Source organism: Zygotorulaspora mrakii, chromosome 6, assembly GCF_013402915.1.
Source record: "Zygotorulaspora mrakii chromosome 6, complete sequence".
NCBI lineage: Eukaryota > Fungi > Ascomycota > Saccharomycetes > Saccharomycetales > Saccharomycetaceae > Zygotorulaspora > Zygotorulaspora mrakii.
In genome coordinates, this window is record NC_050724.1 from 437,322 (window position 1) to 454,041 (window position 16,720).

At 39.7% G+C, this 16,720-nt stretch overlaps 7 protein-coding genes across 7 annotated transcripts; 4 read left to right on the forward strand and 3 right to left on the reverse strand.

The window, feature by feature from the left end:
* Window positions 1–21: 21 nt before the first annotated feature.
* Window positions 22–588, reverse strand: HG535_0F02240 (peroxiredoxin family protein; the record flags this gene model as incomplete). The annotated part of the gene is made up of 1 exon (XM_037289544.1): window positions 22–588. The coding sequence occupies one exon, from the start codon at window positions 586–588 to the stop codon at window positions 22–24; it is 567 nt and encodes a 188-aa protein (XP_037145439.1).
* A 217-nt stretch (window positions 589–805) lies between these two features.
* On the forward strand, window positions 806–2,716 carry RRI2 (Rri2p; the record flags this gene model as incomplete). Its single annotated transcript, XM_037289545.1, has 1 exon — window positions 806–2,716. The coding sequence occupies one exon, from the start codon at window positions 806–808 to the stop codon at window positions 2,714–2,716; it is 1,911 nt and encodes a 636-aa protein (XP_037145440.1).
* A 1,395-nt stretch (window positions 2,717–4,111) lies between these two features.
* Window positions 4,112–5,485, forward strand: MSN1 (Msn1p; the record flags this gene model as incomplete). Its single annotated transcript, XM_037289546.1, has 1 exon — window positions 4,112–5,485. The coding sequence occupies one exon, from the start codon at window positions 4,112–4,114 to the stop codon at window positions 5,483–5,485; it is 1,374 nt and encodes a 457-aa protein (XP_037145441.1).
* A 265-nt stretch (window positions 5,486–5,750) lies between these two features.
* Window positions 5,751–7,841, forward strand: PAP2 (non-canonical poly(A) polymerase PAP2; the record flags this gene model as incomplete). Its single annotated transcript, XM_037289547.1, has 1 exon — window positions 5,751–7,841. The coding sequence occupies one exon, from the start codon at window positions 5,751–5,753 to the stop codon at window positions 7,839–7,841; it is 2,091 nt and encodes a 696-aa protein (XP_037145442.1).
* Window positions 7,842–7,847: 6 nt separating this feature from the next.
* PTH4 (Pth4p) lies at window positions 7,848–8,372 on the reverse strand (the record flags this gene model as incomplete). Its single annotated transcript, XM_037289548.1, has 1 exon — window positions 7,848–8,372. The coding sequence occupies one exon, from the start codon at window positions 8,370–8,372 to the stop codon at window positions 7,848–7,850; it is 525 nt and encodes a 174-aa protein (XP_037145443.1).
* Window positions 8,373–8,969: 597 nt separating this feature from the next.
* Window positions 8,970–11,561, forward strand: CLA4 (serine/threonine protein kinase CLA4; the record flags this gene model as incomplete). The annotated part of the gene is made up of 1 exon (XM_037289549.1): window positions 8,970–11,561. The coding sequence occupies one exon, from the start codon at window positions 8,970–8,972 to the stop codon at window positions 11,559–11,561; it is 2,592 nt and encodes an 863-aa protein (XP_037145444.1).
* A 185-nt stretch (window positions 11,562–11,746) lies between these two features.
* MON2 (Mon2p) lies at window positions 11,747–16,606 on the reverse strand (the record flags this gene model as incomplete). The annotated part of the gene is made up of 1 exon (XM_037289550.1): window positions 11,747–16,606. One exon carries the CDS (start codon window positions 16,604–16,606, stop codon window positions 11,747–11,749), a length of 4,860 nt encoding a protein of 1,619 aa, XP_037145445.1.
* Between the last annotated feature and the right edge of the window lie 114 nt (window positions 16,607–16,720).

Genomic DNA, 16,720 nt, shown 5'->3' on the forward strand with positions numbered 1-16,720 from the left:
ACTGAACTCATGAGAGTGTACCTATAAATGTTTCAATACGTTTTCAGCAGAAGACACGTCAACACCGGTCTTGTCAGGCTCCTCGAACTCTTCAACGACCTTACCGTCGTTAACAATGGCAGCAAATCTGACGGAGCGTTCATTGCCAAAGATCTTTGAAGAGTCAAATAGGTGCCCACCGGCTTTAGCGAAGGCCCCTTGAGTATCTGCAATAATTCTTATATCGTCAGGAGTGTTCAAATTCTTAGCCCAAGCTGCGGTCACGAAGGAGTCGTTCACAGTGGTAACAAAAACTTGCTTGATTCCCTTTGATTTCAACTCCGACAAGTACTTTATGTAACCCGGTACGTGAGAAGCTGAACATGCAGGAGAGAACGCGGCAGGTAATCCGACAATAATGTACTTGCCTTTGGATACCTCTTTACCAATATCTACCTGATTACCGGGAGAGTTTTCTTGCAATCCTGGAAGGCCTTTGGGAATTGACTCACCTGCGTTGAAAAGAACGGGAGCAAAAGACTTGAAACTGCGAGCTAACTTGACGCCGGAGTTGTTCAAATTAGAGCGTGCGGTCAATGAGCTGAACATTTTGTTGTCTTTTTCCTAACGGATGGGTTTGGTGCTGCTTAGAGCTGAAACCCTTTCTTTTCTCTCACTCTTTCTGTAGTAGTAAGTAGTAGCAGTGTCTGAAATGAAGGGATCTCTCCTGACAGGCCGTGGATATTTGCGAGAGACCCTAAAAAGTGAATACTACAATTGAACGATCCAGAACGCGGAACATATAGTAGATTTTGCCAATAAGAGTATGTCTGAAGATGATGCCAATTATGACGATTTTATGATGTCTGATGAGGAAGACATGGGAGTCATTGAGATGGAGGACGAAACAGAGGATGAGGCAGTAAATGGAATAGAAGACGAAACAGAGGATAAAGATGAGGGTCTACTGGAAGAAGGTGGCGAAGCCCGATATGAGATAGGCAGATCAGACAAATGTGAGAAGCATAATGAACAATTTTTGGCCTTACAGTTCGAAATAGCGCAGTCCTGTGCCGATGAGCAAGATTTCATTAGAGCAAGGGAAGTGTATCACAATGTACTTCAATATGCCCAAAAGAACGACAATCTTGTTGAGGAGAGTTTCAAATCGATTACTGAAATACTGAGAAGTCGATCAATGGAAGTCCACTATAGCAAAATTTCTGAAGAAATGTGCGACTTTATACTACATGATTTCACTGCATTTGTAGATTTTACAAATGAAAATTATGAAAGAATAAGAAGTGATGTGTTTCAGGAGACTGTTTCTGTTTTATTAGCTGATTTATTCCCTAATCTGAACCGTGAATTCTTGTTTGCCGTTGAGAGTATTGACCAGTACTCCTTGCTACTTAAAATGAAACTGCAAATGAAATGCCTTCAACTATTTGACGATAATTTCAACAGACGTAGAATATCGTTGCATGCTGTGAACTTTGGGAAGATAAGCGCAACTATATGGCATGACAGGCTTGAAAAAGGCATAATTGATCAAAGATCTCTTTCGGAATTGCAAGCGTTGTGCGGCCACGAAGATAGTACATCCCGTATTGATACTATATGTTTGATCCTTCAATGCTATATTTGTAATTTTATCGAGAACAAAAGATGCTGCCCGGAAACCTGGACCAAGTATGTCGATGAGTTTGAAAGTATGACAGCAAGTTCAATATCGGTGTCACAAAGATTAGGATCGATGATTCAGCTGCACTTATCAAAAGCAATAATAATTCTTAATCGTATAAATTCCAGAGAAAGAGGCATCAACACACAAGAATTTCATCATGAGGTTCAAACGCTCAAATCTGAATTCTGGGAATGTCTTCAGCACATTGAGGAGATTGGCGGCTCAAAACAGAATTTCACTACTGCCTATGAAAAGTTTATACTGACTGGCTTCACATTTACGAGCATGATTTTGCACCTCAAAACCGAGAATAAAATAAATCCATTTGATCTTGAACAAATAAAAATCGCATATAATGTTCCTATTGTGATAGTGCTCCGAAAAATCTATGACAACTTCACGGCCCTGAATCTAGTTGGACTTTACAATTCGATACAGCGTCTAGAGAGACTGAAAAACAATTTTGAGGGCGTCATAGAAACAATTTATCATTTGGCTCAGTTGATCAAGTTATGGACCAAGATAGCACCGGTCTATTCATGCTTATCATTTACCGATGTTCAAAATTTGCTTAAACTAGATGACACCCGCTGCATGACACGGGACGAACTGCTCACAATTTTGATGAAGTCCATCATGAATGACAATGCAGACTTATTTTACAAATTGAATTTAACTAAGGATTTGGTGTACTTTGGCGACGAAAACAAGGTTCAGCTTTCGATGTACCCAAAGGAAAGTTTTAAATTGAATCAAAAAGACACAAGAGATCTGGAATTTGCAAATAACATAGGCATATTTGATAATCCTAAATCGCTCAAAAATCTTACTTTGCCAGAGTTTTTCGACAGTTTGCAGAGCTCAAGAGATAATGTTCAATCGATGAATCGAAATCACGAACAACAGCAAGAAAACCTGACACTAGCCACTTCCGTTTCTACTGCTAGTGTGGCATCACAACACAGTACCGGGTTCCAGCCAACTCATATGCGATATAGCCACAAGTACAATGAGTTATCTGAATTACTTCAAGTTAAATTGGGCCTATAGCATCTGTCGCGAAAAATCATTCGCGTCGCGACGCGAAAAGAAAGTTGAGTACAAATGAACCAAAAAAAAAGCTTTTACAACAAACACATAGACATCGATACATCGTGATAGCGTATCCGCCGTGGCTGCTGCAACTTCATTGTAAATATTCGCATCAGCACTGCTCAGCCATACTGTCGCGAAAAGAAGTGTATCCAATTCGCGTTTCCTGGAAACTCGAGGCCACCTTCAGTGTGTCAGCGATCGTAAAGATATAAAAAGAAGATGGAGCATGGGATAAAAAACAATAATCCTGTTTCTTTCGAAATCTACTGAAAAGAAACCAAACCACTCCACTCGTTACCTCCAATCCTATATAATGAAGTTCTCTACCGCTGTCACTTTCGCTTCCATCGCTGGTCTAGCTGCCGCTCAGAGTATTACATACGTCGACGAAACCACCACTCCAGTTGTAACCACTTCAATGGTTTCAACTGTTAATTCGACTTCAACTCCATACACAACATCTACTATGTCAACGTTGGCATCTTCCGCCCTGCAAAACTTGACAAGCAGTACTAGTGCGAACTCCACAAGCCATGTCGTGCCATCTTTTGAGGGTGCTGCTGTAAATCAAAAGATTGCCGGAGCTGGAATCGGTGCTATCGCCGGTGGTATCGTTATGGCATTGTTGTAGAGAACCCCTCCGTTTCTACTGTACATTATACGAAAAGTCAGCCCCACATTAATTACTCGATGGTTGCTGCCGGATACATTTAGCCTCACGGGCATTTCACCCTGTTTGGCTACAACATTATACAAATAGATAAAATTATCCTATATACGTAATGTTAAAATTGTTATTATGAATTGATACTACTTCGTCCAGTGGTGTCAGCCTTATTTGACGACTGGCGTTGCACAATACAATAAACCCCCTCTTCACTACCTGAAAAATTTTTTTGCAATTTGCGGACAGCTACCTGGATTGCACATCGAAAATTTGCCATTGTGGGTGAAAAAGGACTAACTTGAAAGTACAAATATACAAAAAAAAAATGGCGTAAGTAAAGATTGTAGTTTACACAGTGGTGTGGTTGATAGTTTCAATTATTGGGCAATACTTAATTTTATCCTGCAGTGTGCTTTGGTAATTGGCTTTCCTTTTCCAATTCTAAGAAATTCCATTCAATCATTATTGAGGGATTGCTTTTATCTCTGTTGAATTGAAACCCATTGATACCATTTATCATTTATTACAGTTGGTAGGAGAGCAGGTTCTCTTTGAAGAGGTAGTTTGTTGTGCAGTGAGCGGTGGTATTGTACCTCTAAATTGGACTCCGCTTGGCTTAGCGTAGCTTGGCGTGGCGTGGCGTGGCGTGGCTTTTAAGCAATAGTTGTGCATAATTTTCAATTATGGATCAGGACAGAGTGTTGATGGAAGATAGGCTATCGAATTTGGAGCGACAAATTTCCGTATTTGAGCGGATGGTTCATATGTTAAGCAGTTCTTTGGATCACCGATTTAAAAAATATGACATGGTGATATGCTCGCAACAACAGCAGATAAGTGAATTAAATGCAGTGATTTCAACTTTTCTCAATGACGAGTATAGGCATGCTGGAATATTGCGTGAGAAGCTCACGGGTACGCTGCACGGCATCTCCGCAACAGCAGCATCTATTGGTAGTGTCGTTAATACGAATGGTAGATACGTTCCTGACAGCACCACACGAGCGCTGGACCCCGACGGGATCTTTAGTGACATTTTGGGAGAAGAAAGCCCTCATAGCTCAACTAGAAACTCTAGTAAGCATAGACCCGATGACTCTGGCCCTTTTCACCAACAATACGGAGGCACGACGTCATCACAGTCAGTGGCGCCAATTCAGCACGACAGCGCTTCTGTAACGGTCAACACGCATATTGGCAATAATAATGCCAAGACTAATGGTGCTGATGAGCTTAATAATAATAGCAAGAACAATAACCATAATGATAATAATAGCAGTAGCAATAATAATAATAATAATAATAATAATAACAATAATAATAACAATAATAATAATAACGGTAATGGTAACGGTAACGGTGGCAGCAACAGGAGCAATAACAACAACAATCACAACAACAATAATAATGATCACCACACTAGTGATGGGAATAAGGTCATCTCGCATACTGATGATCGTCAGTTATCAATGCTCTCCTATGGAGATTTTGATCATATACAAGCATCAGAAAAAACAAATCCAGGTCATTCTGTGGCCGCTCAAACGCATTTTTATGATAATCATCACACACACGATGGCCACGGTAGGCGCCTCTCAGCAGAAGAATGTGATCAGCAAACAGATATTCAAGCACAATCAAACGGTGGTGGGAACGAAATGGGCACAGACCTGAAAGAAGAGCAATACCTCACCAGCAAGGGTCGTAAGAGAAAGAGAAGTGTGTATGTGGGCAACTTTCAATTTTTAAAATCTCCACACTCTGTCATGGAGGTATGGAAAGAATACACGCAGGGTTTCAATGGGCAGCCATCTATACGGGAGATGGAAAATATATATCAAACCGGTTGGAGGCGAGATCCAGCGGTCAACAAAAGGTACTCGAGGCGCCGAGTGCTCTGTAAGGCTATTGAGACCGGTTTGGCAAGAGGTTTTTCGCTAGATTATATCGTGAACATTTTGGAAGATTATCGCTACATCAATCGAGAAAAGGGTTTAAAACAACCAATAGGTTGGATATGTCAAGGTCAGAATATACCGGAAAGCCTGAGAGGCTAACGCACTTTGAGTATTCTAAGATCAAAGACCATAAAATGTGAGCAACTTCGCTGAGGGCGAGTTTGTTTTGTATCATTAATAATATAAGTAGTAGTTTGTAACATTAAAACGCGGTTCGTGTGATTATAATCACTACCAACGTAATTTCTGCTACTTTTTTCAGTAGTGAAGTGAGATGAGATGAGCACCAATACTGACAACATCAATAATATAATTGAAATTGCTACACCGTTCTAGTGTCTTTAGTATATTGGGGTGAGGGGCCATGAGAAGAAGTGACTTAGGAAAGAGTATCGATGGGCAGAAGAAAAATAAGTCGGCAGTGCATAGCAGAGACAACAAAAAAACAAGAAGAATGAGAAAATCCTCTTTGAGCAAAGCACAGAAAAATTTTCAAGTATTCAATGACGTCGATAATCATGTTAACAAGTACGAAAACCTTACGGTCGACTCCAGTGAATCTGAAATACTGGACAAAAAGCATCATATTTCCGACGATATTTTGATCATCGATGAAGAGGACAATGATGATGGATATGACGATTACGATGGCCATTACGATAGTCCCCGAGATGTGCCCACAGTGTTAATATCATCTGACGGTGAGATTGAATCTTCAAATGAGCCGGTTCCTAGGCTTGGTAGTGTTGATGGCAATGCTTTAGCTGCCAATGATGATTTTATTGCATTATCTAATAGCTCCGAAGAAGAGCAAACAATGGCAGAGAAAGAGAATGATGAGGGAATACAAGAAGCTCAGATGGAGACCAATAAAATGTCAAATCCACACTTAAGGACTCTAAATTCAGATTATCCCTGGATTTTAAATCATGATCATTCAAGACAGAAAGAAATAGCAGACTGGTTAACAATGGAAATTAAAGACTTTGTTGGTTATATCTCACCAAATAAGAATGAAATCGAAACTCGTAACAGGACGATTAGTAAAATTCGCCAGGCTATTAAACAGTTATGGCCAGATGCGGATTTGAATGTATTTGGGTCATATGCAACAGATTTATATTTGCCCGGCTCTGATATTGATTGCGTTGTCATTAGTAAAAATAGCGACAAAGAAAATCGAAATAGCCTGTATTCTTTAGCTAGTCACCTAAAAAAGAAGAAATTAGCTTCTAGAGTGGAAGTTATCGCGAAGGCAAGAGTTCCTATCATCAAATTTGTTGAACCTGAATCGCAGATCCATATCGATGTTTCTTTTGAGAGAACAAATGGAATTGAAGCCGCTAGACTAATAAGAGAGTGGCTGGATGACACACCTGGGTTAAGAGAACTCGTTCTTATAGTCAAGCAATTTTTACATTCAAGAAGATTAAATAATGTTCACACTGGTGGTTTAGGTGGATTTAGCATAATATGCCTCGTTTTTGCATTTTTGCATTTACATCCAAGAATAATAACAAATGAAGTTGACCCGATGGACAATTTAGGTGTTTTATTAATTGACTTTTTTGAACTTTATGGAAAGAATTTTGCTTATGATGATGTTAGTATCAGTGTGAGTGATGGTAAACCTACGTATATACCAAAAAGCGACTGGAAAGATCTCAACACTAGAGGAACATTCACATTAGCCATTCAAGATCCTGGTGACCCTTCCAATAATATCAGTAGAGGTTCATTCAACTTACGAGATATAAAGAAATCCTTCGCAGGTGCGTTCTATTTGTTAACTAACAGATGCTTTGAATTGGATATGGCTACTTTTAAGGATAGATTGGGTAAAAGTATTTTAGGAGACGTCATAAAATATAGAGGGAAAGCAAGAGATTTCAATGATGAAAGAAATCTTGTTATCAACAAAGCTATTGAGGAAAACGAACGATACCATAAGAAACGCAGCAGGATTGTTCATGAAGAAGTATTCATAGATCCAAGTGGTGATGAGGCAGTAGATCAAGCTATAGACGAAGAAGAAGATATGTATCACATTGAAGAACCTCCTACCAAAAAACGCAAGAGGGATAAACAGAAAGAGAAAGGTAAACACAAGAAAAGGAGTAAAACTGCATCTCCCACTCCTAACGTGGTCATTGATAATAATGGGTCCTCGGATTCCAAACGGGAGTCGAGCAAGGCACCTCCTAAGGATGATAACCCGAAGAACAGTGTCGAATCTCTAATGGGGCTCCCTACTGATGATGAAGATGACGATGATGGCGACGGATACAACCCCTTGGAGGCTGAAGAAAAGACAACAACAAAAACAAATAATGATACAAACGATGATGATGATCAAGATGGCGAATCATCATTAAAAAAATACACCGTAGATGCCCAGACCAGAAGGGACTACTGGCTCGGTAAAAGTAACGCAATGTCTAGCAACAGTACATAAAACAATTCAGAAATCGAGTTTACTTCGAAGTTTTTTCTTTTCACTGCTAATCTTTTTTTGGCGTATTCTTTTCCGGTCAGCATTCTTCTTTATATTCTCCCACTTCTTCACAGTTGTCTGATCGATCTCGCCGGGAAACCAACAGCTATTTCTGATTTCAGTAACCAGCTTCATCAAACATACGTGTTTGTTTGCGTCTCTTGATCTTGTCTCGTCTGACTGAACAACTAGCGAGTCGCTGCGCTTGGCGTAGTACCTAACAGGTTTCTCGATCAGCTGCTGTCGCACTTCATTTGGCAACCACGAACATTTGGAAAAATTGCTCAGAGTCAAAGTGCATTTACTGTTGACCTTGTTGACATTTTGCCCACCGGGTCCACTGGATCTATCATACCTGATAGTGAACAACTTCAACGGAACGGTATCCACACTTAAATACTTTAGCCATTGTATAGCTACTTTTCTTGCACCATTCGACGATGAAAACCTAACAAACTGTACAAAGCGTTCAATACCCTTTGTATGCCACATCACGCCTCATCTGAGATTCTCTTTCGGATCAGCGAAATCTAGGCAGAGCACGCACACCCATCAATGGACTGTGGATGTTACTTCATTATTCTTGATAGCGAAACAGATCGCGAAATTTCATATTTCTCCTTTCGGTTATTATAACGAGAATTGAAGTTTACCCGGTTTGAATCTTAATTTTCCCGATTTCGCAATATCTTTTTTTCAAGTTCGAAATCCTGAAACGCAGAGTAATATGGAGAGACTGTTGAAAAACGCCATATTGATGAAACTAGGAAACAATAGGGAGATTCTTGAAGCTTATAGCTTATGCAGTTGAGTAGGCTATTTGTAAGTTTAAGAATAGGCTACACTGCAAATAACTGAGAGTAAAAAAAAAAAGAGGAATCAACCTAGAACAGGTGGGGATTCAACACATTTCACGCACACGCGTAAGCTCTCGAAGAAAACCTATCCGCAGCTTGAATTGGTGTTTCATCAACGTTCTTTTCGAAGATCAAGTAAGATCCAGGTCATAGGTTGCTCCAGAATTACGTGCTTCGTTTCATAGAACACGTTGGTACTCAAAAGTGGTCTCATCATCCGTCAAGATTAGATATGTCACTTTCTGCAGCCGCAAATAAGATATCGGATAACGACTTCCAGAATATTGGGCCTGCTCCAAGACCACCTGGAATGATGAAAAGTCAGGCTTCTGGGTATAACCAGACCAAACCTATAACGCGATTCAATACAAATACTCCCCCTCGACAAGGAAATACGCGTTCAGTGTCCCAACCCACGATGTATTTCAAAAAACGAGCAGGCTGGATATCCTGCAAGGATGACGGACTGCTATCATTCTTGTGGCAGAAAAGATATATGGTTTTGAACGATTCTTATTTGATATTGTATAAAAATGATAAAGTTGCTGAAGATCCGGTTTTACAAATACCACTGACAAGTATTGTAAGTGTTAGCAGAACGCAGCTGAAACAGAACTGTTTTGAACTGGTGCGCTCTAATGAGCGAGTTTCGTCATCTTCAAACTCTATAGCATCATCGGGTTCTGGAAGCTCGAGTGGTGGCACTGATTCAAGTTCAAGAAAAACCATATATATATCGCCAAAGACAGAGCAAGAACTGCATAATTGGCTGGATTCCATCTTTGTCAAATGTCCTTTGTTAAGCGGTGTCTCATCGCCCACAAATTTTACTCATAAAGTTCATGTGGGTTTCGATCCAGAAACCGGTAGCTTTGTTGGTATGCCTTCTAATTGGGAAAAATTGTTGAAACATTCCAGAATTACTGGTGAAGACTGGAATAATGATTCTGCTGCTGTCATTCAAGTTTTGCAATTTTACCAGGAGTACAATGGGATATCAAATAATAATAACAATAAAAGTAATATAAGTCTGGCGAACGGAAATAAGGCTCAATCTCACATTCAAAGTCAGTCTTTGAACAACAATAATAGTGATAATAATATCAATACCATTAATAGCGATACTATCAAGCCGTTGAACTACAAAAACTCCAATTCAAATCCCAAAGATTTTAAAGTTACCGGAAACTCTGGTACTAAATCTGCCGGTTTTTCCTCTCAAAGATCTACGCCTCTATCAGCAAGTTCAGAAAATGCAAATGCATCATCAAAACCTTCAATCACTCCTCTGTATACAAAAACATCATCACCACAGCACTCAAAGGTTTATCAACAACAGCATCAACACTCGCATATGCAGCAATCAATGAACGCACAATCACCTACGGGAACTTTGTACAATAAAAAAGCAGCAGCTCCTCGCGACTATTATAACCAGCACATCCAACAGCAACCGCAGCAGTATAAGCCGCAGCAACAGAGACAACAGTCAAGCGGACAGGTAAATCCTCACAGACCTCAGCATAATATGGTGAACCCGTATGCGCTCAACAAACCCTCGATACCATCTACGGTCTCCCAGGTAACCATACCAAAGGTGTCGAATTTGGATACCCAAAATCAAAATGTTACATTATCAAAATTGCAACCTCAAAGAGCCGCTCCACAGCCTCCGATATCAAACCCCAATTTTAAAAAGGAAGGACTAAGCGGGAATGTTGTTAATAACGCTTCAAATCAACAACGTCAGCCTCACCCAGTGGCCCAACACCCTACCCAACCATTGAGACAAGCCCCAAAGAAACCGGAAGCTGATTCCAAGAAGGATGTTGCTGTGACAAAGCAGAGGAAGCAGACAAAGCCATCTATGTCCAATGCAGAAATAATGGCGAAGCTGAAGAGTGTGACATTCAATAATGATCCATCGTCATATTTCAATATGATCGAGAAAGCAGGTCAAGGTGCCAGTGGCTCCGTTTACTTGGCGCAAAGAATTGAATTGCCTTGCACACAAGAAGACTCAGATTCAAACACACTTGATGAACCACCTCAAATCGGAGATAAAGTCGCCATTAAACAAATGGTACTCTCAAAGCAACCTCGTAAAGAACTGATTGTCAATGAAATATTGGTCATGAAGGATTCGCGTCATAAGAATATTGTCAACTTTTTGGAAGCATATTTAAAAACAGAAGATGATCTTTGGGTTGTTATGGAGTTTATGGAGGGCGGTTCTTTAACCGACATTATAGAAAACAGTCCCACGAATGGTAGTGAACATTCGCCAATGACAGAGCCTCAAATTGCATATATTGTCCGCGAAACCTGTCAAGGTCTACAATTTTTACACGATAAAAACATCATTCATAGAGATATCAAATCAGATAATGTGTTATTAGATACAAGAGCAAGAGTTAAGATTACTGATTTTGGATTTTGTGCCAAATTGACGGACAAGAGAAGTAAAAGGGCAACCATGGTTGGTACGCCATACTGGATGGCACCAGAAGTAGTCAAGCAACGCGAATATGATGAAAAAGTGGATGTATGGTCATTAGGTATTATGACCATCGAAATGCTTGAAGGAGAGCCGCCTTATTTGAATGAAGATCCTTTGAAAGCTTTATATTTAATAGCAACAAACGGAACTCCGAAATTGAAAAGTCCAGAATCTTTATCTCTTGAAATTAAGAGATTCTTAAGTGTGTGCCTCTGTGTGGACGTTAGATATAGGGCCTCCACGGAAGAGCTTTTACATCATACTTTTTTCAGCATGGCTTGTGAGTCACAAGATCTGACGCCCTTATTAGATTGGAAAAGATAACTTCGCAGTTGTCTCGCCTTTTTTTATCATTCTTCTGTCTGCATGCCAAAGCAGTGAACCAGTGCTAATCTAATTTGTTTTCTGCTTATTGCACCTGCTAACGCAGGTTTTCGTGAGCACTCTTTGAATAGAAGATCATTATATGCGGTTTTAGATAAACATTTATTACATCATTATCAAGCACACTATATATCACTCTTAGATATAAGTCTTGTAAAGCCTAGCGACAGTTCAAGTACATCCTTTTGCAGTACATCTAATTTATGTGACAGAGGAATTGTTCTCAGTATTAACGGGTGCAACACTTTTAGAGCCGTTAAAATTGCTTCATCTGTTGATTTCGTATTCTCATTTGTTGGTTCAAGAATGTCATGAAGACCCACCAATAGTATTTCGAGCTCGATTTTGCGAACTTTTGGAATTGGAGCCCGTCTTACTAGTGATTCATTGGATATGTATCTTCTCAATGCGAATGCAAGCCTGCATACCAAGTATGGTGAGCATGAGCGACGTATTTCTTCATACTCGGAACCAGGAATAATGGCAAATGATATAAGATCCTTTAGACAAGCGATAGAGCATTGATATTTGCTCAATATAGGTGTCTCGGTAGTTGAACCAGCAACGTCTGCAAACTCAAATTGTGATAATTTGGAGGCTAGTGAGGAAAGTGACTCACTTAGGTCGAGTATCTCATTCTCGACTTCACTAAACTCGTACAAAAAGGAACATTCCCAAATAGCTGTTAGGAAATTGTCTATCTGAGTTTTATCCAGATATTGAATGATCTCTTTCTTCAGCAGAATTTCTCTGTAATGTGCATATTCTATTGCATCAAGGCTTCCTGTTTTTTTATCGGCAATCGCATCTATTCTCTTCAGTATTGAGGCCGCTACACCCACAAATATATCACAGAAGTCCCTCCTTGATTGATCTATTGCTCTTAAAGTAGAACTTACGCTAAACATCTTCAGCGAAATATCCCTGAAGCACCTTGATACCATTATCCATATTGGCTCCTCGGAATCTTTCACCACTTCAAAAAATGGTTTGCGACTTATTACATTGCTGAGGTTATTCATTATCTTGATAGAGGCTCTTTCAGTCAAAAATGCCCAGTTTCTCTCCGCTTCAAGCCTCTCTTTCAAAAGTTTAAAAGCGCTGAAGCTTACTGCCTCAAATGAAGGGATCCGCGATCTCGATGACACAGGTAGTTTTGGAAGCAGCTTTTTCTCAATCTTTTCTTTGGTCTCGAATGGTAGCGCCATGATTGCGCTCAGCTGGAAAAGAATTAACACCTCAATATTACCATTCTCTGACTGTGCAAATGTACTTAAGCCAGTGAGAACTGCTAGCTGGAGAGAAGATGGTTTTATCTTGTCTCTAATATTTTCGGGCAACAGAGGATATCTGACAGCAGAGTTAAAAAGACTCAAAATCTTTTCAAGAAACTCGACTGTTACGCCCTCATATTTCATTATTAGCTTATATAGGTGTGGGAAGCTTGCAATAAACTCTTGGACACAATCATAGTTACTTCTCTTGGCAAATGTATTATCGGTGAGGTCGCCATAAACAATGTTGTAGCGGCTCCATATATCCATAACCTTGTCCAAAACCTCTTTCGGCAGGTATGCCATGTCAAGCATTGATTTCAATAACGTGTGGTAATTGACGATCGCAACATATGCTACATCGGTTGAGCCAGACCCCACATAGCTTTCTATAAAATCTAACAGCATCCTCCACTGTTCAGTCCCGGCTCCATCTTCTGAAAAATCCGTAAAATGGGAAGGGTAAAGATCAACCAAACCTTCAAAAGTATGGTTCCAGAATTCCGCATCACTGGTTTGATCTCTCACACTCCATTTGTTTGTCAACAACGGCTTGATAACTTCGAGAAAAATCAAATTCCAATCCGGAAAGAAGGCACCATGGGAATCAACAATTCTAAAAAATGTCTGAACGGCACCATTTTTTACCTCGATTCTTTTATCCTCAGAGCACTCGATTAGCTTCTTTAAGAGGTACAGCCACAATCCATTATACATCTTGTATGCTCCCGCATCATGTGAGGATATGATTTCTTCCAGTCTTCCACTCTCGATGTCATGAAGAAACTCTTTCTCTTCATTTGAAATCAGGGGTTGATCCTTTCGCTGCCTTAAATAGTCGCCGACGAGCCAAAATTGACTGATAGATGAAAAGGATATATTTAAATTCAGTTCTTGCATCACGAAATTGAGAAGTGTATCAATTACGATTTTGATTATCTGAATTGGCAGTGATTGCAAAAAGTCATCAGAAATCAACTTGAAGACATCATAGGATACCTGAATCATTTCCTTATACTTTTGAAGTATACCATTTACCAACGAAGAATCACTTTCGTCCTCCACTAAGACGTCGTTTAAATCCTTTTTGAGCCACTCAAATGGCGAATTGACGATCATAAATACAGCTGACCATGACGTATTTATTATATCACCAAACTCATTGAGAATATCCTTCAAGGCCGATAGCAATTGCAGAAGAATTTCGGATTCTGCTTTCAATACCCCGTTGTGGATGGTATTTTTTGTAACATCTAATTCTTTGAGCGCATTGATGCAATTCAATATTGAATCCAGTATGACGCTCTCAAGAATGTGAAATCTGGCGACTCTGAGATCCTGATCTTCAATGCTCCCTACTTCAAAGCAAACTTTTCTTATAATATCAGTGAAAGTTTTTGCTGCATATAATCTTATTGTCAAATTTGGTAAATCTCTGTTGGCAACAAGCTCTATCAAATAATTTACTGCCATCAGAGCAGTTTCTTTGTTCTTTTGATCTGTAAAGAATCGGCTCGAATTGTAAATCGCTAACTCTCCAATTTGCGTAATGTAAAATAATCGATTGCAAGCACAGCCTTCGATCTGTCTACAAGCAGTCGTTTTGTTAGACGAGGCATCTACATCGTCATTCATTTCTCTTGGAAATAGGGAACATTGACACTCCGATATCAGTTGTTCAAGAATGGCTTTAAATGCTGTACTTCCATATGAAGTGGTGCTTTCGTAGAGCTTTACGATGCTATTTTCCACGGATAGTATCTCATTTTTTGTCATCGAGGGAGAGGGTGGGACATCCTGCGCATAAAACTCCTCCATTATATCGGCGGAAGGTCCATAGACGTAATAGGAAATCCATTGCCACGTCTTTAAGATGTACGACCAATTCTCTGAATCTAGGGCAGGTCCCAGAGATACAGATAATGATATTAACGCCCGAAAGAGACTAACTTGCCGCTGGTTTATATTTCGAGGAGGGAAGATGCGCCTGAATTGAAATTCAGAAGAAACTTTATCAGAGGAGGTCGGTCCCACTAACGATCCACTTAAGGTGTTGAATATAGTGCTTTGTTGAGAAGTTTCTAGATGCATTGGGTTGTTCGTTATACCGTTAGTTACAATTGCCTGCGAGAAAAGGTCAAGGCATCGATTTAGCTCTTTTGATAGAGACAGCATTCCCGCTGCATGAGCGAGCTTTTGAAACGCCCTTATCAATGAGTGAAACAATGGTGTATCTAAACTGGTAGAGAATAAGAACTTGCAATGGATCTCAAACAAACCACTGAAAATACCTTGATAGACAATAGTTAATCTTTCGAGATGATCAGCACTGGAAAGCTCGTCGGCAGATTGCGAAAACTTGAGGGTAGCGACACTCAAGCCGTCCGACATTTCATTTGGAATGGTCAAAATTAACCATATTATGTAGATGATGTTTACTGATGGTGCATTGCTTTTATCAAGCATGTGAATATACTGGATTTTCAAAGGTAAAACTTCGGCTGAAATAATGGGCTGATCCAGTTTTTCTATCACGTCCGATTCACACAGGCAATTCTTCACATCTTCATCGGACAACAACCGAAGCAGTTCATTCAGCAGGTTGGTTATGACATGCTTCTTGTCGGGAAAGTTGTCATATGTCATAAATACCTCTGCTAGCAAGTTAAAATTTTGCGCAACGTTGGCAAAAATTTCTAATGATAAAGCCTTCTTCCACAGAGAAGAATCCGAGTCGATAGATAGGGCGTGTATTAAAAGGGAGAGTATGACTTCCATTTCTAGCTCCAATACTAAAAGATAGTCTTCATTCATTAGCAAGTTTATGCAGCGAAAACTTCGCAGTACTATTGAAAAGTGTTTGCCCGAAGAGATGCAACGTAATAAAAAAGGTACAGTTTTGATCCGCAAGAGAAATTGCATATCTGTAAATTTAAGGAAAATTCCTTTTCCGTTTTGTAGAATTGACTCTAGAATTTCCAAACCGTATGTCACAGGCAGATTTTTGGTATCCAAAAATGATTCATCAATACCGTGTTCTTGAGAATCTGTAATATCAAATGATGAACATAAATCTGAAAATAAACGATTTGCATCGAAACGATAGGCATTGACTTTTATCGATTCGTTATTCCCCACCAATACACTGTAGTCTCCCTCCTCTAGCGCACTGTCTTCGCTCAATACTCGCTCAAATATTTCATCTATCAGCTGTTGTAATGTCGCACTGGCGGTTCCAACTACCATAGATGATTTATTGGGTGAATGCAATAAGTTTGAACAACAACGCAGAAGTTTAGCACACAAGGGACCAAATACGTATTGAGAGTAGTTTTTGAAAAAAATCGGCAGTACCTGCAACACCTTTAATTTAATTTCTAACGCCAATTGAGTTGCGTCGATGAACCCATCAAGCACATCCGATAATTTATCCTGCGGCAAACAAGGCGTCGACGCTAACCCCTGCAGACACTGCATCGAAATAGTAGTGAATTTAGCATTGTTTGATGAGCATGATAATATGAATGGCACCACAAAATCGGGATGTTGCGAAAGTTCATCATAACTATGTACAGTTTTCAATATCTCTATCGACTTATCGCTTGCCTGTCTTATAGCATTGTTCCTTTTCTTGGCTTCTGACGACAACGACTGCAATTCACTATATAATTGCTTCCAGAAAGCGTTGAACTCTTTGTTAACGACAGACATAGAGCAATCTTGATAATTATACGGTTCTTTTAGGCTAAATATATTGCACTTCCAACTGTTGTTAATTAAGCTATGTTTAAAATAGGTATCATATCGATCGATGTTTCGTTTAAG